Source organism: Terrapene carolina, unplaced genomic scaffold (genome assembly GCF_002925995.2).
Source record: "Terrapene carolina triunguis isolate 2854851 unplaced genomic scaffold, T_m_triunguis-2.0 Scaffold93, whole genome shotgun sequence".
NCBI lineage: Eukaryota > Metazoa > Chordata > Testudines > Emydidae > Terrapene > Terrapene triunguis.
Genome location: NW_020664444.1, coordinates 6,183,637 through 6,208,537, shown reverse-complemented (window position 1 = coordinate 6,208,537; position 24,901 = coordinate 6,183,637). Strand labels below are relative to the sequence as shown.

At 46.0% G+C, this 24,901-nt stretch overlaps 1 protein-coding gene across 2 annotated transcripts in view; it reads right to left on the bottom strand.

Moving 5' to 3' along the window:
* CACNA1H (calcium voltage-gated channel subunit alpha1 H) overlaps positions 1 to 24,901 on the bottom strand; it is a 205,336-nt gene that overhangs the window by 29,743 nt on the left and 150,692 nt on the right. The window contains exons 22-27 of one of the 2 annotated variants that reach the window (XM_024212411.2): positions 24,524 to 24,613; positions 22,894 to 23,107; positions 10,938 to 11,089; positions 7,041 to 7,150; positions 5,814 to 5,947; positions 4,117 to 4,187 (exon numbers count right to left, since the gene is read on the bottom strand). In XM_024212411.2, the coding sequence (XP_024068179.2) occupies positions 4,117 to 4,187; positions 5,814 to 5,947; positions 7,041 to 7,150; positions 10,938 to 11,089; positions 22,894 to 23,107; positions 24,524 to 24,613 (771 nt within the window). The remainder of the gene's footprint in view (positions 1 to 4,116; positions 4,188 to 5,813; positions 5,948 to 7,040; positions 7,151 to 10,937; positions 11,090 to 22,893; positions 23,108 to 24,523; positions 24,614 to 24,901) is intronic. The other variant, XM_024212410.2, reaches the window with a different exon arrangement.

Below are 24,901 nucleotides of genomic sequence, written 5' to 3'. Positions count from 1 at the left end.
CTGGGAGGGGGTGTACAGGGGTGATGTCCACACTCGAAAAAGGATGTGGAAAAACTGGGAAGGGTTCAGAAAAAAAGCTACAAGAACTCAAGGTCTGGAGAACCCGCCTCACACAGTGCGAGATAAGAAACTCAATCTATTTAGCTGATTCAAAAGCAGGTTAAGAGGTGGCTTGACCACAGTCAACAAGTACCTACATAAGGAAGAGATTTCTGACAGAAGACAGCTCGTTAATTTAGCAGAAAAAGGCATAATGAGATCCAATGGAAGCAGAAGTTAGACACATTCAGAGAAATAAGGTGCACATTTTTAACAATGAGGGTATTTAACTCTCTATGGGAAAAAGTTACCTAAGGATGTGGTGGATTCTCCATCACTTTCAATCTACAAATCAAGACTAAGATATCTTTCTACAAGAGATGTTATATCACCGACAGAAGTTATGGGCTTGATGCAGATACTGCATCATGAAGTTCTTTGCCCTGGCTTATGCAGGAGGTCAGACTAAATGATCATGATGGAAAACTTGAGCTATGGTTAGTAATGTCTCGTGAATGATGTCAGTTTAACTCACGTTAACCTGGAGTAACACTGTCGCTTTGGGATCTGCATTAGCATACCTGGGAGCAGAATTTGGCTCTATATATGTAAATGCTGCAAGTCCACAGTAGGGATTCTTCCCCTGCCAATGAGGCTATTTCACTGGGTTTTTTTAACTCTCCTCCACTGTATGATTTGCTCATTCTGCATTTTTAAAAATTCCTCTTCTCCTAGGACGCTCATAGCGCAGCGGGGCAAAGATCGATATTGTCTTTGTGGTGACCCTGGCCACGTCACTAGATATCTTTATTGATTGGTCAACTGAGCTGTGAAATTGGAAAACACAGATTCATCACTGAAAAAGAGATGATGCCTTAGGTAAAACCACCACAAAACAGACAGACAAGGACAGGCCCAAGCCACAGAGTTGGATCTAGATTTGAACCTCCAAAATGTTTGCTGGGGGTTTGACCCATTATGAATATTGGGGCTGTGATTGGGCGCGGGGGTGGGGGACCACCACCTTTTCAAGGTCTTTCCCCTGACCACTGCTTTTTTGCCTCACTTCTCCTAGACTACCACTTTAAGAGCAGTGCATGATGGGAACTCTTCCTGGCTTTAAGGCGGAGGGTTTTCATTAGATGCTCAGTCTGGAAGTTCTAGTGGAGGAGAAAGGTATTTTATGGTGGCAGCAGGATTTCTCTTCCCCGCTCACTTATTCTGACGTTCATTAATATTAATGAACTGGGATTGCGGATTTTGGCACAGGCTGAGTCCATGCATTTGGATCCTGATGACTCCCCATCTCAGTGGGCCAGCTACGAAACGTGGATTCAAAGGCCAGCATCCCCAAAGTTCAGGGGTGCTTTGTTCTGCAGGGGGAGATCAAGCTCAGCTCTCCCGATAAGTAATACAAACCAATAGGAAATGGACGAAAATCACCCTCGAAAAAGGAAACGAAATCGATTGTAATGCCAACATTTGGTAATTAATTATAATTAGTACTGCATGAGCGTGCTGGAAAGGGCTAATTCAACCAACTCCACGACAGACGTCTTCAAAAGCTGCAGCAGCACCCATACAAATGGAATTCCCCTCTCTAGTCATTTAACAAGCAGGCGCCAAAGAGTTACGCAGACTGATACATTAGGGTCAGAAATGTCTCCTTGCGCTTCGGATCCTGGGTGCAGCTGTAAGCAGTGCAACATTATTAGGGTTGAAGATGGGGAGAAAGATTTTCCAAGTCCCCTTCCTCCTTTCCCCAACTTTTACTTTAATGACAGGTGGCGGTTTTATCAGCAGGGTTCCCAGGGATTTCACATTAGCACAAAATTTGGTTTGCGGGTCACAAGCAAAAAGCCCGGCCTCAAGCGCCCCTTTTGTTTTTTTAAAGAAAGTTCTGTAATGACATGGGCTTTCAAAAGAAAAAGAATATACACAAATACATTGCTTTTTTGAAATGCCAACGCAGGGGTCAGGTTTGTAAAGTCCAGGCTTTCTTCTCAGCCAAAGCCCATTGTTGAAAGCAAAGTTTGAATACCAAAGAGCAATCGGCTTAGATTAAGAACATCTTTTGAGGCAGCGGTGAAGGATAAACAGAGCTTTCCAAGAAAAAGAAACTTCTGTTTTTCAGTTCAGGTTGGAGAGACTGTGGGTTTGTCTATATGGAGAAATGTACCGGATGCCGGTACCATTATACCTCTATTACTATCCCAGTACAATTAAACCTCTGTAGCTAGCCGGTACAACTCCCATGTAGACACACTTATTCTAAAAGCAGCAGGCACATAGGATGTTATACCAGAGTAGATACAGTAGATATACAGTATCATTACACTGGTATAGTTCCACTGGTAAATTTCCCTGTGTAGATAAGCCCTAACAAAGTTGTATGAGTTACCCAGGCCCAGTTCTCCACAGGCTTGTACCAGCACTTAATGCCTGTAATAAAGTGGGTGCAAGATGCTGTCATTCTGATCTGGGAGCATTTTAAACCCACTTTGCTCAGGTGTATATGAGAGCACAAGGCACAGGGCAGTGGAAAATCACACTTTCCTCTACAGCACTGGCAGGATTGTCAACCGCAGGCATTCAAAAATCAGGAGCCAGGTGACCCAAAAAAAAAAAAATCATGAGATTGGCTTAAAAATAATGAGATTTTTTTGGGGAAAAAAAAAACTAAAAAAACCCCCTAACACAAAATGTTGGATTCTTTTTATTTGCCTTCTGGATTTTGACCTTTTAGGGATCATACTTTCAAGCTTTCCCCAACAACCATGAGAGCTAGACACTTGCTCTTTTAAAAATGAAAGCGGAGATTCTCCCATAAAGGAGCTCAGGATTTTAAGGAAATCATCATATATTGACAGTCAATCTAGTGCACATTTAGAGTCCTTTAACTCCAATGCTTTCATCAGCAGGTTCCTCGGTCTACCCCAATCTCTCTCAGTCTTTTCAGGTTGTCTCCCTTTATTCCAAGTCAAAAACGTTTGTGACCCCTCCCATTTATGACAGAAGTAAGAGCAAACCATGCATCGAGAAGAATGAGGGGGGATTTGATAGCTGCTTTCAACTACCTGAAAGGGGGTTCCAAAGAGGATGGAGCTCGGCTGTTCTCAGTGGTGGCAGATGACAGAACAAGGAGTAATGGTCTCAAGTTGCAGTGAGGGAGGTTTAGGTTGGATATTAGGAAAAACTTTTTCACTAGGAGGGTGGTGAAGCACTGGAATGGGTTACCTAGGGAGGTGGTGGAATCTCCTTCCTTAGAGGTTTTTAAGGCCCGGCTTGACAAAGCCCTGGCTGGGATGATTTAGTTGGGGATTGGTCCTGCTTTGAGCAGGGGGTTGGACTAGATGACCTCCTGAGGTCCCTTTCAACCCTGATATTCTATGATTCTATGATCAGTGATAATGATGCTAAGCCTATGTAATTATTGGGGTGTGCATTTTGAGAGTTGGCAGAATATTTGACCTTCCAGGATATGGGGGTGTGGGGAGTAGGGGAGAGAGTGGTGGGTCTGGGTGACCTTTGCAGACATGAAAGGGGCAGAGGTACTACGATAACCACAACATCTGAGCTCACAAACATGGAAGATTTTGGTTGCCCTGCAGTTATTCTGGAAATTTTCTTTTCTTTTGTAATTGTAATGAAACGTTCAGCGCCCTGCGCCCGAACCAGGAGTTGTGATGCATCAGTTGAGAAGCACTGGTCCACCCTTGACTCCCCAATTCTGTATTTTATAAGAACTTTGCCTACAAAGATTGAGGGGTAGATTTTGCTCTTAGGTCTGCACGGTTGACCTCTAACGCCAACACTCTGCTTTTGTCGCCAAGCCCAGAACTCCTGGGGATTGCAGCACGCAAGGGGCTAGAACATCGGGGAGCAAGATCTACCCTGCAGTCTCCGAGGGCAGAATGTTTGCCTGCGGTTCTCAGCAGAACCATTTGTATCAATGTAGAATACGAAGACTATCCCCAGGACCAGCATCTCCTGCAAGGTGCAGCACAAAAACTGAATCCACAAGAGAAATCAAACTCTTCTGTACCTGTTTGGCGTGGATCAAGTCCCCGGACTTACCTGGGGTAGCGCCTGCACCACTGTGTCCAAGAGAGCTCGCATCCCCGTGGCCATCTTGAGCAGTTTCAACACTACAACGAGAAACAAAGCTGAAGCACCAGGGCTGGGAAACCTTTTTTATGTAAACACCACAAACCTATTCAAGGAAGAAGAGTGGAACAGACGCTGTGGGGTGAGTTCTCCTCTCTCTAGCCACTTCATTAATGTCAGTGGAGTGACTCCACATTTACACCCATTAAGGAGGAGGATCAGGCCCTACGTTTATAAATATGGCATGCAGGGACAGGGATCTAAGTATATTCCCTTCCATGGTACGTACAAGAGAATGGGGGAACTTCTGGGCCTACTCCCTCGTGTCCTTTCCTAAGCGAATGGGAGCAGACAGTAACCTTCAAAGTCAATTCTCCTCCTTGCCCCATTGCAGCTGAAGTCTAGGAAAGGTGCCTCACTTTTGGTATGATCCCCCTCGTCTAAGGAGGAGACTAGGATGGGGGAAATCTACCAGTTCTTCCTCTTGTGTGCTCCCACTGCAGATCTTTTCCCACAAGAGGTCTAGGACCCTGGGTTTGAATTAGAGATGGGCCATGAAATCTGGGCATGTTGGGTTTTGTAGCCCAGTGGACCAGCTTACCTCTATTATATTCACTGCTTTGCATTATAGTCTGCTTTATTATATTCAGCAGCAATGCAAGGAACCTACAGGCTTGTATCCTGTAAGTCATTGGCTTCAGCAGTTAGCATGAGGCTTGAGGCCTATGAACTTTGGCATAGACAAACTTAGGTAACTTGTGAGTTTGGGGGAATTGGAAGTAGAGCGTAGGGGGGAATTTTGTCCATAAAGACATCAGTCAACCACAGAACATGAACTAATACTGGCTTCTGGCAGGTTTTGGACGAAACATCGGACTGCAAGAGTGCCATGGCAATGAATTGACGTATATGATAATGGGGTGAAATCATAAATAGACTAACCTGTAGAAGAAGGACACCTTAACATTGGTAAGGGGAGGAAATACAAATAAGGAAGAGGGGAGAAACCCCTATTGAATATGCATTAGACATGGTAACATCAGCGTAACATATTATAAAAGTGGCACCCCAACCTGGGGCAGTAGGAGAGAGAGATGGAGCCCTTGGGAGGGGCCAGAATGATGGCCACTGGGGAAGATGAGGAGGGTGACGGGGATGAGGAAGATAATGGCTAACATTTCAGTTGTTCTGCAAAGGATGGTGTGAGTATGGATGTTCCGATGTACTTTCTGTATTATCTCCATCTACCTTACTGAGTTAGTGTGTGTGTAAATGTATTAATAAATTATTTGCTAAATGTATTAATAAATTATTTATTTGTAAATATAAAAAAGTTTCTATAGTGTGCATGTTGCACCTGTGCATATCGGGGGTCCCAACTATATAATAATTTTAATAATACTGGGCCAGATCTTGGGACAAGAACCTGTCATCCCTCAAAGTGATAACTGGGAATATTTATCCATGATCTATAGATCAGGCTACAGTTTTGAATCAAAACCCTGCAGCCCGGCTCCATCCCTAGGTCTGAATCAAACTCAAATGACCTAGAAATGAAACAATGGGCCGAATTCATCCCTGATGCAACCCTACTGGCTTCTATGGAATCACCCCGGAGATCAGGCATTGTCGCTGAAGAGGCTCCAGGCTGGAAAGGCAAGTCTTACCTCTTGCTATGCGTAGCACCCGCATGATGCGTATGATCGTGGGATTGATAGGCAGCGCGGCATTCATTTCAATTTCCTCCAGCGTGATGCCCATGATTGAGAGGAGAACTATGGCCAGGTCCAGCTGGTTCCACCTAGCAGGGTGCAGGTGGGAAAGACAAAAACACACACTTCAAAGGAGCGTCATGGACAGAGTTGTTAGGATGATGCCCAGTAACAGTGGCATTGTATTCTCCTATAGAAAGGACTGTGGGCAAGGCCAGAACCCCATCCCCTCTCAGATCCAGGATTGATGGAACAGAACCTCAGCTGGTGTTAATTGGCAAAACACCATTTATTTCAACTGATTTACTCCAGCTCAGGCCCAAAGTTTAGAGAGGAAAGTTGGAACCATACTATGCTACACTGTTCCTGGTATCCCTACCTTCCCCGGAAATAGAGCAACATGCAACTTAAAAACTCATACTTGTTTTAGCTAAAAGAGATCAAGCTACTTTCTTAAGGAGTTTTCCTGATAAGTAGGCTTGCTCATGGCAGCCTAGCACCATGTATCAGCCGTCTGGATAAACGAGGGACACAAACTGTTCCCAGGACTAAATGGAACAGCATCTGACCTATCTGTGTGAAGCGGAGCATGAAATAAGGCTCTTTGACATATCTGGCTCTTCAGCAGGTCTCCAAATTGCAGCCCACTGTCACATACGTTTGTATCCGGTCGAATGAGCAGCAAAATGTGAAGTTATGCTTCTGGGTAGCTGCGGTCAGAGAACAACAGTGCTGAGGGCGTCTTCCTTTGCCCATTGCTGGTGGGTTTACTTAGCTAGCATCCTGCAGGCTGCCCACGGACTAGTCTAGATTGGATAGGACATCAGTTCTGCAGGAAATGGTGCCGTTGGGTTATTAAGAATAGTCTTTTCCATGCATGTATTAAGGGTACTGGCTTGACAGTCACCTCAAGGCCAAGCATAACTAAGCAGTGATACATTCTTTGGTGGAGTCAGTGAAAGGGTCTAAGAACAAACTTATTTCCTATTCCCTTTACAAAGCGTGACCAGTAGTGTCAATCATCATTTTTGATAACGTCTTGACTCCTGCGAGACATCTCTGGTAGCTAGTCAGCATAGAGATTCTTGTATCCAACTATGTTATTTTTACAACAATGCTTCAATTGCCTGACTTCTGGTTTAGACCCTGGGCCAAACACAAAGGAGTTGAAAATAATCTCACCTGTCTTTAAAGAATCTTCGAAAACCAAATGCCACCAACTTCAGAACAGCTTCAAACACAAAAACGATGGTGAACACGTAGTTGCAGTACTTCAGAGCTTCATCCAGGGACTGAAAGGAAAGGCATTCGTTAGTTCTATACAGGCTGCATTACCTTTGTCCCACCACAAAGCACTTGGCAGGTAGGAGGATGGTAGAGGTAGAGATAAAAGAAAGGGCCAAGCACAAATGGAGGGATAAAGCAGCTGATGCTTGGAAACTTAGAATCAGGTGCTCTGCATATGAATGAATAAGACTTTAAAGGCCTGATTTGCAACTCATATCAGTATAACTCCAATAACTTCATAAGAGTTACTATTGATTTGCCCCAGTGTGAGATCAGAATTAGGCCCTAAAAGAACCACTCTGACATGGAAATTGAGAAGACAAGCTTCTATGCTGCTTAAAAATAATTAAATTTTAACTAAAGATGGACCCTAATCAAAACCAGGCCTCCAGACCCCCCAGTCTTTGGGAGTTTTCAAGATCCAGATCTGCATTGTTTGGGTTGATCTGCCCTCTATTTTTAACCCAAAGTAGAATGAGCCTGTGGAATCATTGCTATGAACTATTATTGCATCAAATACCATAGCAAAACTTGAAAAACAACTAGACGTTGAGCTGAATAAGATCATCATCAGCAGTGATACTAGCTAGTCCAAAAATTACAATGGCTCTCTATCAATCCTCAGACTTCAGGGCATAAACTGCTGAACACATGAGGAACAAGAGGAAATTCAACCCCTTTCCCACTTACTATAATTTTGTTATAAGGTGCATTATGAATATCTTACACCGTCTTCTGAGATATCTAGAGTTGGCTATGATAAGAGACAGAATACTGGACTAGATGGATCACTGCTTTATTCCGGTGTGGCTATTCCTAGGAATTCAGCTTAGTTTAATACAGTCAGCAAAATAAATAATAATGGAGACAGATGAAATCTTGCCTTCTCGAAATGTTACATCTCCAGTGATGGGCAAAGTATCTCCATATTTGGTGTAATGTTCGCTCCCTCTATAAAGCCGCTCTCGGAAGTCAGGAATCCAGAGTGTTTATACTCTAAGATGATGACTGTTTATAATGGATTTCATTGGAGTTGGAGGCCAACAATAGCAAAAAAACACACTGCTCAAATCTTAAAATAGAGTAAAAGAGCTTTTTTTTTTTTTTTTCTGACTGGGGTTGTTTTCTGGTCAAATGTGGCCACAGGTTTCTTACAAATCAGAAAAATGAACAACAAAACCAGACACAATAGGTAACAAAAAGGCAACGGAAATATTAGAGAAAAGAAAAGCTCATTTGCTTTGGTGACAGGGGAACACAGAACTTCAGAGATGGCTTAATTTCAGGGCAAAATTCTCCTAGTGACATCTGTGCGACTGCTCTCCCCCGATGCGTGGGATAGGCTTCTGCTGATTTTTGGAAATGTGATCTGAAAGTTGTACAGATGTAATAGGGCTGGCATTTCTGAACGCCTGCCTTGCTCTATTTTGATTCTAATTATATTGCCTAAAATAAAATAGACACCTTTGTTTTTTATAATGTGGCCATTTATTATTTAACTTAAGGTCTCTCTCGCTCTGGGTCCAGTTCTTGTATCATGTACACTGGTGTACACCCAGAAGAACTCCACTGATTTACACTCATGTAACACATGTGTAAGTGAGATCGGATTCAGGAGAAATAAAACAGAGGCTGCTGTGTAAAGGAATTACAGGAGCAGAAAAGTACAGGTGGCATAAAACACACACACACACACTACCCTCTGGCTTGGTGTATCTTGGCGTAGCTTCCCAGAGAATCATTTTCAGGTGACATGTCAAACCTTACATTATTAAAAAGCAAACACAGACTCAGGAGAGCTGTGAGGGATAATACTATGTAATGCTCCTGTAATACAGATGGACAAGCCAAAAGATTTATGTGTGACAAAGTCAGTCCTGACAAGTCCTAAGAGAATGGTGAAGGGCAAATACATCAGCCCTAGACTGGTGAAGGCCCTGTTCCCTAGGACACTGGTCCCCAGACTGTGTGACATGCCCCCCTAGGAGGCCACGGAGGAACATTCGGGGAGGTGCGGCGGGACCCAGACCAGCTCCCACAGGGGGATGGAGGGGAGAGAGAGCAATACCTAGCCCCGCTCTGCCTCCAGCTCCACTCCGGCCCCACCCCCGGCCCCAGCTGCAGGTCTGGCCCCGCTCCCGGCCGCAGCCCCCAGCTCCTGGCCCTGACCATGGGCCTACTCCCGGCCATGGCCCCTAGCTCCCAGCTAGGGTTGCCAATTTTGGTTGGATGTATTCCTGGAGGTTTCATCACAGGACATAATCTTTAATTACAGATGAATCTTAAACTCCTGGAGACTCCAGGACAATTCTGGAGGATTGGCAACCCTACTCCCAACCCCAACCACGGGCCTGCTCCTTGCCGCAGTCCCTGGCTCCGACTGTGGCCCCACTCCCAGCCAAGGCCACAGCTGCAGGGTCGGCCCCGGTCCTGGCTCCCGACTGTGTCTCCTGGGGTGGGGGCGTTGGGGAAACGACCAATGAGGTAAGGGGGGGGGATAGACAAAAGTGTTTGGGGACCACTGTCCTAGGAGCTGAAAAAGGGTTAACTCAGGTTAACTAGAGACACGGGAGGCCAGTTAAGGGCTGCCAGTGACTTTTAAAAAACCCTCTTCTGGTGAGAGAGGGGAGGGGAGAGATGAGAGACGGCTGTCTCCCCTCCCTATAGGGAAAGAAACTAAGGCCACGTTTACGCTACCCGCCAGATCAGCGGGTAGTAATCGATCTATCGGGGATCGATTTATCGTGTCTCATCTTTCGCTTTGCTTAAGAGAACTTCTTGGGCCTACTCTGAGGCCCACCAGGTAAATAAAGGAAAAAACAACCCGAGTGAAGAGAAAAACCTCTGGAGTCAGGTGGGTTTATTCCAGTCCTCCTACCGCACGAGGGAGAAAGCCAATGAGACACAGGAGGTGCCCGGCCACATATGCCTAAGGCTTCATCAAGAGAAAGGGATTTTATGGTGTCTGAGGCAAAAGCACTACATGTAAACAGAGCTGATTTACTCCAAATTCGCTCTCCTTATAGTGTGTATGGTAACACCCATTGTTTCATGTTCTCTGTGTATATATATATCTTCCTACTGTATTTTCCACTACATGCATCCGAAGAAGTGGGCTGTAGCCCACGAAAGCTTATGCGCAAATAAATTTGTTAGTCTCTAAGGTGCCACAAGTCCTCCTGTTCTTTTTCCAAATTCAGTGAGGAAAGAAAGCCACCCTGAGCTCGTTCATTGCATATTAACATCAGTTAATGGAATATTCTAGAACATTGGCATATTTTACTCCACCTGGTAATGAAAAACTACATGGCAAATGTCAATAGGACACTGCTAAAATCAGGAGACTAATTATTTGGGCAATTTTTCTTTCATCGCTCTTGAGGCAAAAGTCCATTTAATACTCTGTGGGCCTGATTCTGATCTCACCCCTACGCAAGTGTAACTCCACTGACTTCAAAGGCATTACTCCTGATTTACACCCGTTTACACGAGAGGAGAATCAAGCCCTTTGCTTCAAGAGGTGACTCTTTTCTGGCAGTATGGTACAGCTGGCCCTAATCAAAGCTGGAAATGGGGCTACAGCTGATGAATGCATTGTACCAAATACTTCATGTCCTCAGAAGCATCTCAAAGAACAGGGAACGCTCTCGTGTCAGTTTTCGCTTAGGGCCATATTCAGATACTATTGACATCAATGGTCATACTCCCATGATATTCAGGGAACAGGATACGGTCCTTAATTGCTCTGACACGCCGTCTGATTGCACTCCAAGGAGGGCACGTGGCTCTTACCTTGGGCTGGTTATAGTGCTCCATTGACATGGTGATGACATTGACCCCAATGATGAAAGTAATGAACAAGTCCAGATAGTGGCTGGTACAGAGGGTGTGGATATACCTCCGCGTCGGGGAATAGTCAGCATAGTAGGGTCTGCGCTGGGCTTCTGCAGAAAGAGACAAACAAACGCAAGGTAATGACCATGTTTCCCTCCTACCAGGGTGAGGCACGTTGGCAGGTATCACCCAACATCCTTTCCTGACTGTTGTCTCTTACACACAATTGGGCACTGAGTGGGCTGCTCCTAAGAACCGACTGGGATCAGAGGCTTCCAAAGAGTTTTGAGCAGACACAACACACCGAGCTTTATATAGAATGAATAAAGGCCTCCCAACTAGCGACAACGGCCCTTCGGAGACTCAGTTCAGCTAAGCACGCAAAAGGATCAGATACCTTATCAGAACAATCCAGGCTTCTTGGGCCCACAGAACTGTACTGGATAACTTGGAAGGCCAGGTTCTCTCTTGCAAGATTTCATTGTACTTACCACTTCTAGTCAGACCAGAGACCAGCCTCCTCACTCATATAAGCTCAGGCACTTCCCCCTCTGGTTGGAAGCAGGGAGTGCAAGAGGCAGGACTGGAAACAGAAATTAAGGAAGAAAAAGTCTTCACACCCACAACAGGTTCAATTCCAGTTTGGGGCAAAGAGCCAGGGCAGTTTTTGTTTTATCTGGACCAGGCTGAGCATCTCTACTTCTCACTCAGCTAGAGTCAGACAACTTGCAGGTCAATGAGAATGGGAACCTGGACTCATCTTCGATGAGAAAGGGAATTTACCAGCTAGGCATGGTCTATGAGGGAATGCAAGGATGGATGAGGCAGCTGAGGAACACATATTGGTGGATGGTTATTAGCATAGGGGACCAGGTTAAGGGCAACTATCGCCAGGAGGTAGGGTGGAATGTTCTGTACAATGTCCCTACAATGACTTTGTTGTAAGTAACTCAGATTTGCAAACGGAAAGCAGCCATGATTCAAAGACTGCGGCTTAGCATATCAAATAGTGCAGACGGTCGGCTCTGTAATAGTGTTAGTTCCTTCTCTCTTTTGTATCTAGACAGGGGCTTGGAGGTGTGACATCTTCTGCTGTATGCCTCCAGTGGGGTGAAATTCACCCGGTGCAGGACGACACTCTAGTCCCACTGCCCAGGAGTGAAGGTCACCCAAAGGAAACATGCTATAAGTGAAACGTGATTAAAACATTAATTCTAACGTTATGCAGCGCAAGGTTCTTTTGAAATTTAAGAACCAGGGCAGGGGAGTAACCAGGAAAATAGCTGGACTGTGGCCACGTGAACTTAATATCTGTGCCTTCGGTCAAGAACTTTTTTAACTGAGAAACTTATTGCACATAACAAGCCTGAGCACAGCCACTGTAACTAGTTTCTGGATACAACCCCGTGATTGTGTAGTAATCTTACTGTGTGTGTAGTAATCGATTTTGACTGTGGTCTTTCCGGTTGATTCTGTTTCAAAGTTAATAAGCATAAAAATACAAATAACTAAATCAGGGCCAAATCTAGGGACCTATTAGGCCATATATCCAAGCCAGAGCGGGATTGTTTCTGACAGTAGTTTTGTTAATGCCTTGCCCAATCTAGTTTTAAATGTCTCAAGAGTTGAAAGCAGGAGAGAGTTTATTTTAAAAGAAGGGAAATATGGAACAACTACGCTCAGAAGGCTCCAGGAACTCATCTTCCCATCCTTGCTAATATCTTCCATCTGGAGTGGCACTTGTAATATTATTTTTTGGTAATATGGATGATGCCAGAATCAGAACACAAAAACTGAAATAATTTGGTTCAAAGGAACTGGATCCACCCATATCCTTTAGCTACTATTTTTTCTTGGTGGTTAAATGTGGAATGGGGACATATTGAACTTTTTTTTTTTATCAAGGTCACCTAGACTTAATTTTAATGCCCGTGGAGGTGGAAAAACAACACAAAAGCAAACACAATTATTTTTCTGTGTGTTTTGTTTTTGATTACGGGTATAAATCCCATAAATTTTGTTGAACTGGAGCGATGGTCTTTGCTGTGAATAGCTGAGTTTGGCTAATCCTATAGTATATCTATAAAAAGCATTAATTGAAATTAAAAAAATATTTATTTAAGTTTGTGCATGGAAGCACATTGCATGTTCAGGCTTATCACATGTGGAAATTTGGAACTGCCTTCTTGGGGAATGTGCAAAATCAGCTTGCAGGAAGGGCTAAGGTTTACCCAAATTGGTCAAACTTTATACTAAAGGTACATTTATTGTTAATAAATGATTAATAGCTCTTACAAGCATGTGACGGACATGAATAGTATGTGCTATAGATGGTTATAAGTACATCAGTAAAAGGTACTACAGATGATCATCTATTGACCTTTTGGACTATAACAATCTATAACAACTGATTAGCAATTTATTAAAAGAGCTGATTATCATTTATGAACCCTTTATCAACTATTTATATAATGCACCTTAATATAAAGTGTGAGTCCAGAGTTAAATACTCTACCTGGAAATTGCTACAGCACAGGCTTGCTTCTTGTCCCACTATTGAAAAAGACCTTTCCCTATATACATGATAAGCTATAGGTATAGTATACGGGATCCTCTCCACGATGTACAGTATGTGTATAAATGTTGTACAGCATGAAGGTGCCATGTACAGTATGTACAATAGATCTGATATGCTCAGCAGATGTGTAGTGCTGTTCTGCATTGTGGGAAGATGACACGAAGGATTAGCTGGTTGCTTGGAAGTCTGGGAGACATTTAATGTGAGGTGGGCAGAGAGACAGAAAAAGCTCTTGAAAACTCCTAGTCTACTGGAGTTCCCTAGCTTCTTTAAGCCAATTAATGGATGGAAAAGAACTTTAACTTTGAGACACATACAAAGACAATCCAAGGGTAAAGTTTGACGACATTTGGAAACACATGCAGCAACATCATGCTGAGTGCAGTTACCCAGGCAATGGCCATTTGAGGAGATGCTACTCATGCACTGCTAAATGTGGCATGCAGGGGTGTGCAGAGGGGACAACAGGCCAGATTCTGCTCTCGGGTTTGCTGCCGTAAATCAGGAGTAACCCCACTGACACCGGTGTGAAACCAACAAGAGAGAAAAATCAGTCCCATGTTTTTTGCTGCATTTCTATTTCTTTTTGACCAATGATGAGGCTTGTATTTTGATGTAATGGTGCAGTAGGAACACACCAAGAGTTCCTGAAAAGTCACCAATCACGTGGGCTCAAAGCTTTGCCGAATCACTGTCTATTCCAATTTCCTTTAGATATAGTATTTTTAAGTCATCTGCACAAAGCGTGACAGCTTGTCATTTGCATGCTTGGTTTCGGTCCAATCAAAGACATGCATTTGTGTGTATTCCCAATACCCAAGGAGAATATGCCGTCATAGTCTCCAGGCTACCGTGCGTTTCATCTGAAGGTTCGCTGCCCACACTTACTGGACAGGCTGCTAAAGTTTGGAGACAGAGGAAACTACAGAAGAGCCTAGATGAGGAGAATGCTGGATTGCTGGGGTGGGAAAATGTCAAGCTCTTCATTAATTACGCCATCAGGCAGAATGCAAGCCTCCCTTGGTTTTTCCATAGAAATGGTTTCTCTGATGATATTGCAGCCAGCTGACTGTGACCAAATGTCAAAAGCAGTCTTATTACCTCTATCAATTATTGCTGAAGGTTTGACTGGGTGGAAACGCGGGAGGGAAGAGAGAGACCATGAAAGGTATACAAGAGGTGAACCGTTCTCATCTCTCTCCCCCAGCTTCCTGACATTGACTAATAATCGCATGAGTTAGAATCTCACCTTCCCTGGGGAATATTTAGACTGCTCTGCTTGAGATTTTGCTGACATGAGAATTAAATGAAGCACCATCTCCTATTTAAAAGGCATTCAGGTTGGCATTACAAGTGCTACCTAAAAAGCTGCTCCATGAGTCTCCTCTGCAAGAAACATTAGAAAGCCAAGTGGGTTTACGTGCATGCTTCCCATAGGCTGGTTTTATACCTGTATTAAGAAAGGTGCCTGGAAAAATAAGCAAAATGTTTTTAAGTTCCTAGGCAGACGTGAAACATACAAATACACAGTGCACAAGTTTTAGTTACAGCTCAAATAGGCTATAGACTACGGAGCTCACACACCACATGGATTAGAAAGAATGGACATGATCCTGAATGCTGCTTAGCATCCCCAACGCCTCATCACCCTCAGGGAGAATTGTCTGCGATCAGCACGTTGAAGTGCAGGTCTTATTAGGGAACAGCTTTGGCATCTGTTCAACAAACCAACCTCTTCCTTCTACATGCCACAAACGTCTAGATGTTAATTTGTCCATCCAGGATCCCTAAGGGAATGGACATCAATTAAAGGTCAGCTGCGATCGTGTACTCTCTGGAACTGAGAACCAGGCTGTCCACAGCAGTAGTTGATCTTTCCATGGTTCACTGAACTAGCCACAGTATTAAAAACCGAACTCCAACTTTTCATCATTAGACCGAGGGCCATCCCAGTGCTGTTGCCAACTGGTTTGGTTTTCAGTCCAGCTTGCTCTCTCCTTTCTGTATGTGATGTCTTAAGTACTTGTGTTTAGCCTTTGAAGGGGCGGAGCACCACTCAGTTTTAACCTGGCATCAGATTGTATTTGATGGACCAAATGCCTCCCAGCTTCAAGTGCCCTGGCTTTTCAGCCATTACAACAGGGTTGAAATTGGCCCAGTGTCCTGAACACAGAAGAGATCAAACTGATCCATTTGTTTTTAATCAAAGCTTTTAATCTGGGGAGGAGAGTTTCACTTTATGTCTTCGGAAAGCCTCATCAAAAGGTTAGGAGCCGCAGGATTATAAAATTACAGCGCTTTTATTTATACAGTGGCTATATCTGATGGAGGCCGTGATCGTGTCAGGAGGAATACGTTAGCTTATCTTGAAGTTTTACCTTCACATTAACAATTACATTGTGGCACAACATAGTTCTGCTTTTAAAAAAAGCCACCACATTTTATTTTTAAAGCCTATTTATTCAACCTCCCTCCCTCTTTTTCATTCCAGGGCAGTTAGCCGGCAAATATACAGCACGATTATATTTAACACTTAAGTAGTGCCTTTAGTCCATAGATCTCAAAGAACTTTATAAAGGGTGGCATCTGTATCCCCACTGTCACAGGCGGAGAAACAAAGGCACGGAGAAGGAAGTGACTAGCCCCAGGTTATTCAGCAACAGTGGCAGAAATAAAGCTAGAATCCAGGTCTCCTGACCCCCAGTCCACCAGCGTCACCTGTATGCAAAGATACCTAAGAGCTCATTCACACTTAGTATTTATATGACAGTGAAGCCCAGCAGCCCGAGTCAGGATCGGGGCCCTGTTGTGTTAGGCGCTGCACAAATACACAGGAAGACACTAATGTAACACAAGATGTAACACGGGCACAGAAATAACGGGAGAGCGTGGACAAGGGTAACAGTGTTTGGTAGGCCAGCTGTGTGCAGGACTTGCTGGTCCTGAATTCTAAACCTCTTTCTCTCCTGCTTACAATAAACTCATTAAATATCAATCACTGCCTGCCTGGCACTCTCCCGGTCAATATCAGCCTCTCACAGCTGAGTATGCTGCATACAAATCATCACCGCCAGTCCCTGCAGTCGCTACTGCATCTCGGTCAGGCCCAGCGCCCATTGATCTCACTGGGAATGTTGCCTCCCTAAGACCCACTAGCCCCACTGCCAAGTCACGAGGTGCTTCTCGAGTGACACTGGTCACAGGAGGAAGTTTTTTGTTAAGGTGCTGGGGCAAATGGGAGGAATGGCGCTCCCCTCCTGCTAGCCACCAACTCCTCTCCCCCCGCTGGCATGGGGGGCTGGGTAGGGAGCACTGAAAGGGGAGGAGAGAGGCAATCTGGCTGTCTATCCCACCCACAAGCAGCCAGCTGCCCCAGCACCTACTACAGGCACCCCAACATCCTCCCACTCCCCCAGGCATTCTAGAAGGGTGGGGGAGGCTGCTGGATAGGGGTAGGGTGCCACACTAGCTGAAGGTGAATAGTAGCAAGGGGGAGCGTGGTGCTTAGGGCCCTGGCTCAGATGGCTGGAGGGAAAGTATCATGACCCGCGTCCGCCCATCCCTGGCTGGGATCCTGCTGTGGGAATAGCGAGGGGGGAGGCAGAGAGACTGTCTGCTGAATCTCTGCAGCCCAACCCAGCTGAGGAAGATCCCAGCCGGGCTGCGTGCAAACGGGGCGGCCGGGTGAGGAAGCGACGCAGGTAGCAGGCTGCCATTGCCGATGTTCAACCGGGACCAGGGAAGTGCTTAGTGCAGGGATTTCACAGGCAGAGGGCCAGCTCCAAAAGGACTGGCAGCAGAGGAGGAGAGCAGGGGATTAGATAATCTAAGGCAGCAAGAGATTGATGGGGGGGCCTCATTACGGGGGGGAAGGGAAAGGGGTCTGGGGAGAAGAAAAGAGACCATCTTGCATCCAAATCCCCACTGGCTTGGGGGTGGGGGTCGGCGCTGGGCCTTGGGTTCACGTAACCCCTTCTGGGGTGTGGCAGTGTATGGGCAGGATCTGTAGCAATGGTGCACAGTCTCCAAACGATCGGAACCCTTGGCAGATGTTGCCCTGATACGGCCCTTGGAGCTAGACAATAATTATCTAACATTCACCCACAGAGCCAGCTCTGTCTGTGCCATAGGCAGGCGGTGAGCAAGCTGCCCCTTCCCAGACTGCTAATCATTTCCCAGACGTAGGCCAAAGCCTGCTGTGCTTCTACCTTACATTTGTGTACATACACATCCCTAGGTAGATATACACAGGCACTTAAGGACACGCAACATATGGCTTGCTTTACATACACAGACAGAGAACTAGACAGACACAAGTCGGAAGCTAGTCCCAGACAGACAGGTGGCCAGACTGTATATTTGCCAGCGACAGCCTCCTTTTGCTGCCCACGGTATGTTACGCGTGTCACCCCTTGGCCTCCTGGGAAGAGGCTACATCTCAAGACTTCTCATACTCGTCCTGTTTTTACGGCCCCTGCAGCCCAGCTGAGCCCCAGGGGAAGCTGTGGCTGGCTGCTGAACCGTCTTGACTCGGGCTTGCGCTCCCTCGCCCGCATGGCTGGATTTGCCGTATACCTTCCTTCCAATGCCAAGCTACCCATTTTCTTCTCCCCTCCCCCTCCTGGTACAAAACGGCAACAGCGCACAGCACTGTGCAGGCCAAGACGGTCACTGCATCACCTCACAGGCACGGTACGCCACGTACACACACAGAAAGTCCACACGGCACCAGCCACACGTCACATCTTTCTGAGTCTGCCACGTTTTGAGCCAAACCCATAGTCTTCTAAATGAACCGACATAACATGGGTGGCATTTTGGCGGTTTAAATCGGAGTTTAAATTGAAATGATAATTTAAAAAAGTGACCGTTGTTTGATTTCACTTGGTTAAAAAAACATTTCCCGAGCCAAAGCTCGCCAGTCCGAACGCTGTCAGGAAGGGATCCTCCAAGCACGCGCGCGAGAATGAGCTGATCTGAGGTAACCTCTTGTAGGCCCTGCATGTGATGAAACACTTAGGCTCAACTTGCCTGCTCCGTCTGCCTCGATTCCCTTCCAGAGAGCTGTCTTCCTCACTGCACACGCTTGGTGGAAATGTTACACTCCACATCTGTGCAGCGCCTGGGCCCTCGGTCTACAAATATCTCCTAGGCTTTTTCCTTGCTGCCCTTTCCAGGCTTCTATATGAATTAAGATGGGTTGTGGAGTTCTCTGGGAAAGCAACTCAACAGCGTCCTTCACGTAGACAGGGACTGGCTCTGCTCGGCCTCAAAGCAGTGAGCCAGGGACAACCTGTTATCAACCTAACCCACCACCAGACACAGCAACCACCTATGATTAGGATAGTTCTCATTTGCCTGTGCTGTAGCCCATTTTCTCTACAGACTAATGGTGAGTTCTGCTCTTTGCTTACAAGTTCCACTTGTTATGGTTTGGAGGCTTCTTCTGGACCAACTGTGTGAGCTGCCAAGGGCCCCTCGGGAAGTGCTGAGCAACCCAAACTCCCACTGGGAGTTGAGGGGGCTTCAGGACCTTGCATGATCTCTGTTCCAAGGGTAGGAATAAAGGAATTGATGTTTTGAAGCAGGAGATGTGGAGAAAGAGAATAGGGAAGTGTTATTTACCCCTTCACATAACACAAGAACCAGGGGTTACCCAATTAAATTAATAGGCAGCAGCTTTACAACAAACAAAGGGAAATACTTCTTTACATAACACATGGTCAATCTGTGGAACTCATTGCCAGGAGATGTTGTGAGGGCCAAAAGTATAACCGGGTACAAAGGAAAAATTAGATAAGTTCATGGAGGTTAGATGCTTCAATGGCTATTAGCCAAGATGGTTAAGCTTCTGACTTCCAGAAGCTGGGACTGGACGACAGGGGGTGGATCACTTGATAATTGCCCTGCTCTGTTCATTCCTCATGAAGCATCTGGCATCAGCCTCTATCAGAAGACAGGACACTGGGCGAGATGGACCACTGGTCTGACCCAGGATGGCTGTTCTTATGTTCTAATGAGTTTGGTGGGTCTCAGGCCAGTTCCTAATGGAGAAGTGTGCACCTCACAAAAAAAACCAACCCCATCCTGGCATCTCAGCAGAGAGCTGCATGACCAGAGTGGGCCCTGGAGGCTAAGCTTCCCTCTTACCCCCAAATGTGCTGTGTCTAGGTCAGGGTCAAAGCATGTTGGTGGGAAAATTTAGGTGAAACTTGTTTTGTTCTGTAGTCCTGCGTCGAGGCTTGGTCTGGCCATGAGTCCCCAGGGATTTCAGTCCAATACTTTTCGCCATGCAGTGCAGTGTTGCAGATACTTAAAAGGGAAACTCAAAGTCCTTAATAATCCTTCAGCTGCTGTTGGGAAAGGGCCAAGTCTTCTCTGCATCTTGAAAGAGAGAGAGGCATCCAGATGCACAAATTTATCATGGATTCTGTGGTTTCCCAAACTGCCTCCCGTTCCACAGCCACATTTGTTTTCAAGCTCATGTCAGTTTGCATGAGGGACTGCCTCGCAGGAAGTAAGCTAGGTGTGAGAATAGCGACACTACTAGCAAGGAAAATACACTGTCAGCCTTCCAAAAAATAACTGCAAACATAGGTGAACTGTCCGTCGTCCTCGTGATTACGGGGCTAGCAGGAATTGAAGCTAAAAACCCCAAATCCAGAGACCAGGTAGAGTTAGGAAACTGTTGGGTGATCATACCTCAATTTACTTTGCCAGTGCAATTAACAATGACTTAGCACAACCATACCCTCTGGAGCAGGGAGGTGATTCAACTTTCAGATTCATAGAGTCTAAGGCCAGATGGGACCACTGTGAACACCTAGTCTGACCTCCTGTACAGCACAGGCCACAGAACTTCCCCAAAATAATTCCTAGAGCATAAGAAGCTCTCTGCTGTCCATTGTGCCATAGGAGTTTCATGACATGGACTCTTCTCCAATGGGAACAGCGCTGAGACCAAACTCATTACACATCAGACCTTAATCCCAGAGTTTAAAGGTAGGTGGCATTATCTCCAGAGTGTCTCAGCCTGCTAAAGATATAGTGTCTAGGAGGAGAAGTTTACAAAGGGAGTATCTGCTTTTTCCTCACTTCATCTTCCTTTAGCTGAAGTTTATCTTCCTGAACATCATAGAGTGAGGTACATTTGATTATTTATGGATTTCTTTGGGAAACAGCTGGCTGTATTTGCATGTGGACTGGCAATCCTACTGGGTGTGTTCTTGGACTCAAAGATTTCTTGCAGTAAATTGCAAAATACGGTGGGCTAAATCCGGAGTGGCGCTGATTTCTTTGGGTAGTGCAGGTGACTTCCTGAGAGAGGAGTTGCACTGCAGGTGACTTCAATGGGAATTGTACATGTTTGTTAGTTCTCAGGACCTGGCCCCATAGCATGATGAGCAACCTCTAAAGCTCGGGAGTTTGGTGACTGGGTTGGAAGTCTCATGGAAGCTAGCTGTCCCCCAACACTTTTATCACCTACGGCTCCTGTTGTGCTACAAATACTGCAAGAACAGCCTTCTGGGATCCCCAGGTTTCCGCTTTTAACCCCAGCTTGGACCTGGAAGCTCAGATGCGTGAACAAGAAAAGCTGGATTGCTTTTGAACTTTTTCAGATCTCAAAAGAGGTGCAGTTGGCATTTGGGGCTGGAAGGTTTGAGCTGGGCTGGGTTTTATTTTAGCCACGCCACTTGACCCACGACTAGCTACAAATCCAAAGTACGCAGCCCTTGCTTTGGTTTCAGGTCAATCTGCCATTGATTAAGGCCCAGCACGAGTTCATTGTGTAGCTATTTCGCACTGAAACCTCCTGTGACAAAGTAATAGAGAGGCAATGGGGAAAGTGGAAATTTTTGTCGGAGATGTAGGCAGACCGCCTTCTGGCTCAAGTGCAGATCAGATTCAGGGATGGAAGGAGGAAACTGGTTGGGGCGGAGGTTTCAATGAGCACAGCCACCTGCTTGCCATGTCATTACAGCGGAGACATAACTTTTTGATTTAACAGCAGCTCTCCCTGCTGAAAACTGATGCCTATTGCTCTATGTTTTAGGAGACTGCTGGCAGTTTGTCATTAAGGGGCACTCGGCCATTGCAGGAGGTTATGTGAGGCAGAATAATGATAAGGGTACAGTCCACGTGACAAAGTGCTAGAGATCCTGGTGGAGCTGAAAGCACCTTGCCTCTTAGATCCGTCTGTGCTCCACTAAGAAACTGCAGCTTGGGGCGTATCCCTCCACTCAGGTATGACAAATTTCAACCAGCTCAAAACTAGTCTCCTGGGTCTGCTCATGTGGCTGGGAATCATGTGTGACAGGTTCTTGGGGACGTTTCTATTGCTTCCTGCAGCTGGGCATGCTGGGAATACCCAAACAACTCCCTGCTAGTTCCTATCTGCAGCTGGAACCTGGCAGGGACAGTGAAGGTGAAAAATTACGACAGGGAAAAATGAGCTGAAACATTGGGGATCTTTCAAGGAGGTTCAGTTCTAGAAATGGGCAAAGACTCAGGCAGGTTCTGATGTTCTCTGGTCTGGTTTGGCCATCCCTAAAAGAAATCCACGGTCAGAATTTATCAAAGCTATGTAGGTCCCTAATGACTCTCCAGTGGCCACTGTTTCCATCCAACGTGTTTAGAAGGCCTGTCCAAGACCTACATCATGACTCCGTGCTAAAGGTCTCCTGCAATAGGTGGCTAGGCAAGCATCCTGTCTAATGGATTCCATTCAAGAAGACTTGTCTCGACTACCCCGCACTGGGGCTCCGTTCCTCTCCCCAAGCCTGTTTTGCTCATGCCCTCATGCAGCATGTGCGTGGCATGCGGGGCCATGCGCCGAGATCCTAAAAAGCATCGCAACTATTTGATCTAAGGAAAAAAAAAAATCAAACCACCACCATCGTAATTTAAAAATGCAGGCGACACTTTAAGCCCCAGGGCACTGGGATGCCTTTGTGAGTTGCCTTCGCACACGTGGCAAACGTTGCTCGCGTTTACTCAGTAAAGCCCTCACTCGCCCAACGGCCTTCTTCCTGCTTCCTGAAGACAATGCAAGAATCATGTCTTGAGGGGCTCACTAGTAATTCAGCTAGGACTCTGCTTTCCAGGCATGCTGGCCTTTACTCTGCCTACCGTCTACATAAAGGGCAACATTTATCAAACTCATAGAGAACACGTCCAGGGACTGTGTAGCCCTGAGACTTAAGGCGTCGCCAAAGTAGTAAATAAACAAAGCGGCCTTTTTAGTCCCATGTCAACCAAACCAAAGGAAAACGAAAGTCTTGCTTTGGAAGCAGGCAGAGCTCAGAAAGATTTTGGTTTGTAATGCAGTCTACCGACCAGACACGTATAGCTCCTTACTCCTGCGCTTTTTCTCCAGGCGCCTCAGCCGCTTCTCCTCCCGCCGACGGGCCTCTTCTGCCTCCTGGTGCTGCCGACACTTGTGGAAATTCTCCACCACCACCCCCACGAACATGTTGAGCACGAAAAAGCTCACGATGAGCAGGAAGGAGATGAAGTAGAGAAGCATCCATGGGTTGTGGTTCTGGACGGGCTGAGAGATGGGAGGCAGGAGAGGGCAAGAGAGAAGAGGAGAAAAGTGTGTGTCATTGTAAAACAGACATATCAAGTGTCCAGTGGCAGTGGGAAGTCAGTGGTGGATTCCCATGGGTAGGAGAATAGGGCTTGGAGGACCCATGGGCTGTTTCTCAGCAAGTTTTCCTTTCACCCATTTTCTCCCCTGCTGAAATTTTACCTTCTTTTGTGAAAACCATAATTTGGCTGGAAAAAAAAAATCTCTCGCAAGATCCCAATTTTTGGCATGGAAATAGTTTTAATTGAAGAGAGGCTCAAATTTATTATTTGCAGGGGGACATTAATGCTTAACTGATGTTTGTCCATTGTTCTGAGATCCTTGGACACTGCAGATGCTAAGTACAAAGGGTTATCGCTGTTACGACATGGTACCATTCACGTAAGGATCTCGAGACAATTTTGCTAATGCTTTAAGCCTCCCAACACCCAAATTCGGTAGCACCTCTTTTTAACATCCCCAATTATTTTCTATTTCATGTCAATACATTCATGTTCACCATGCATTCCTTAAAGCAACAGTGGAATGGAACATGTTTTCAGGGCCCCTTGGAGCTGGTGTTCGGGTCCCAAGATATCTGTCCTTAGGACATGATTTGTAGCTTTCACCGCATGGTGTTTTCTTCAGCAGTTCAGCGATGCCGGGGGAGGAAGAGGGCTGACTCAGAGCTGCCTGTGGGCAGTGGGTTCTATCTTCTGCATATTCATGTGTCAAAAACATGCCCATTTTGACAGGCTCCATGTCACTCGTGAAAGTTGCACTAGATGGGCCATTGCAACCATTTCTGAGTAGGAGCAAGATTCTGATCAGCCCCTGCGTAGGTACACAAAGAGCTTCCTTCCCAACCTTGCTGCATAGGGGCTGCCCAGAGTCCCACTGGAGGACGTAGCCCCTGCTCCCTCTTAGTGGTTCCATGGACACTCAGGGCTTGAAAGAGGGTAGGGAAGTTGCGGTGATGGTGGGGCTAGGGCTGTACTTCAGGCACCCAAGCTGTCCAGGCATAGAGTGAGGAGTTTGCTGTAGCTTTTTAAAGGGATGGGTAGCTGCCATGTTGGGGAGGTTGGGACCTCTAGGAAGAATTCCAGGTGAGATTCCCAGAATTCCTTCTGGAGACATCTGTTGAACTGGGGCCCCATTACACCCATCACACCCAGACGGCATCCAGGGGATAACTGAGCCCTGATTGAAGTGCCCGTCAGTGCTCAGCTGCGGTTCTCAGGCTGTTCAGGTCCATGCTGCTGCTTTGGACGCCCCTACTGGAATCGGCGCCATAGCAGAGCGCCTGGGAGGGTTACTCATAACAGCTGTGATCTGTGCATAGTGATCCGGACCACGAACACTAAACTCGTAAAACTTTTTGAGGTCTTTTGTTTCTACCTGCTGGTCAATGCCCACAGCATCCAGGCCATCATACATGATGTTCACCCAGCCGTCTTTGGATGAGAGGACAAACAAGGACATCAGAGCCTGCAAGGAAAAGAAATAATATAAAGATCAGCCCTGCTGCTATTCACCTCCTCTTGGTCTTTTAAAGGAGGAAGGGGTGGACTCATTTGCTCTTTGAGTTTCTCAGACTAGCAGTGGAAAGGTAGGGCCATAGGGACCAAAGAGAAATGGCAGAATTACTTAGTCATATCAAGAACAGGAGTACTTGTGGCACCTTAGAGACTAACAAATTTATTAGAGCATAAGCTTTCGTGGGCTACAGCCCACTTCTTCGGATGCATATTAGTCATATCAGTTTCCTCTGCCTTC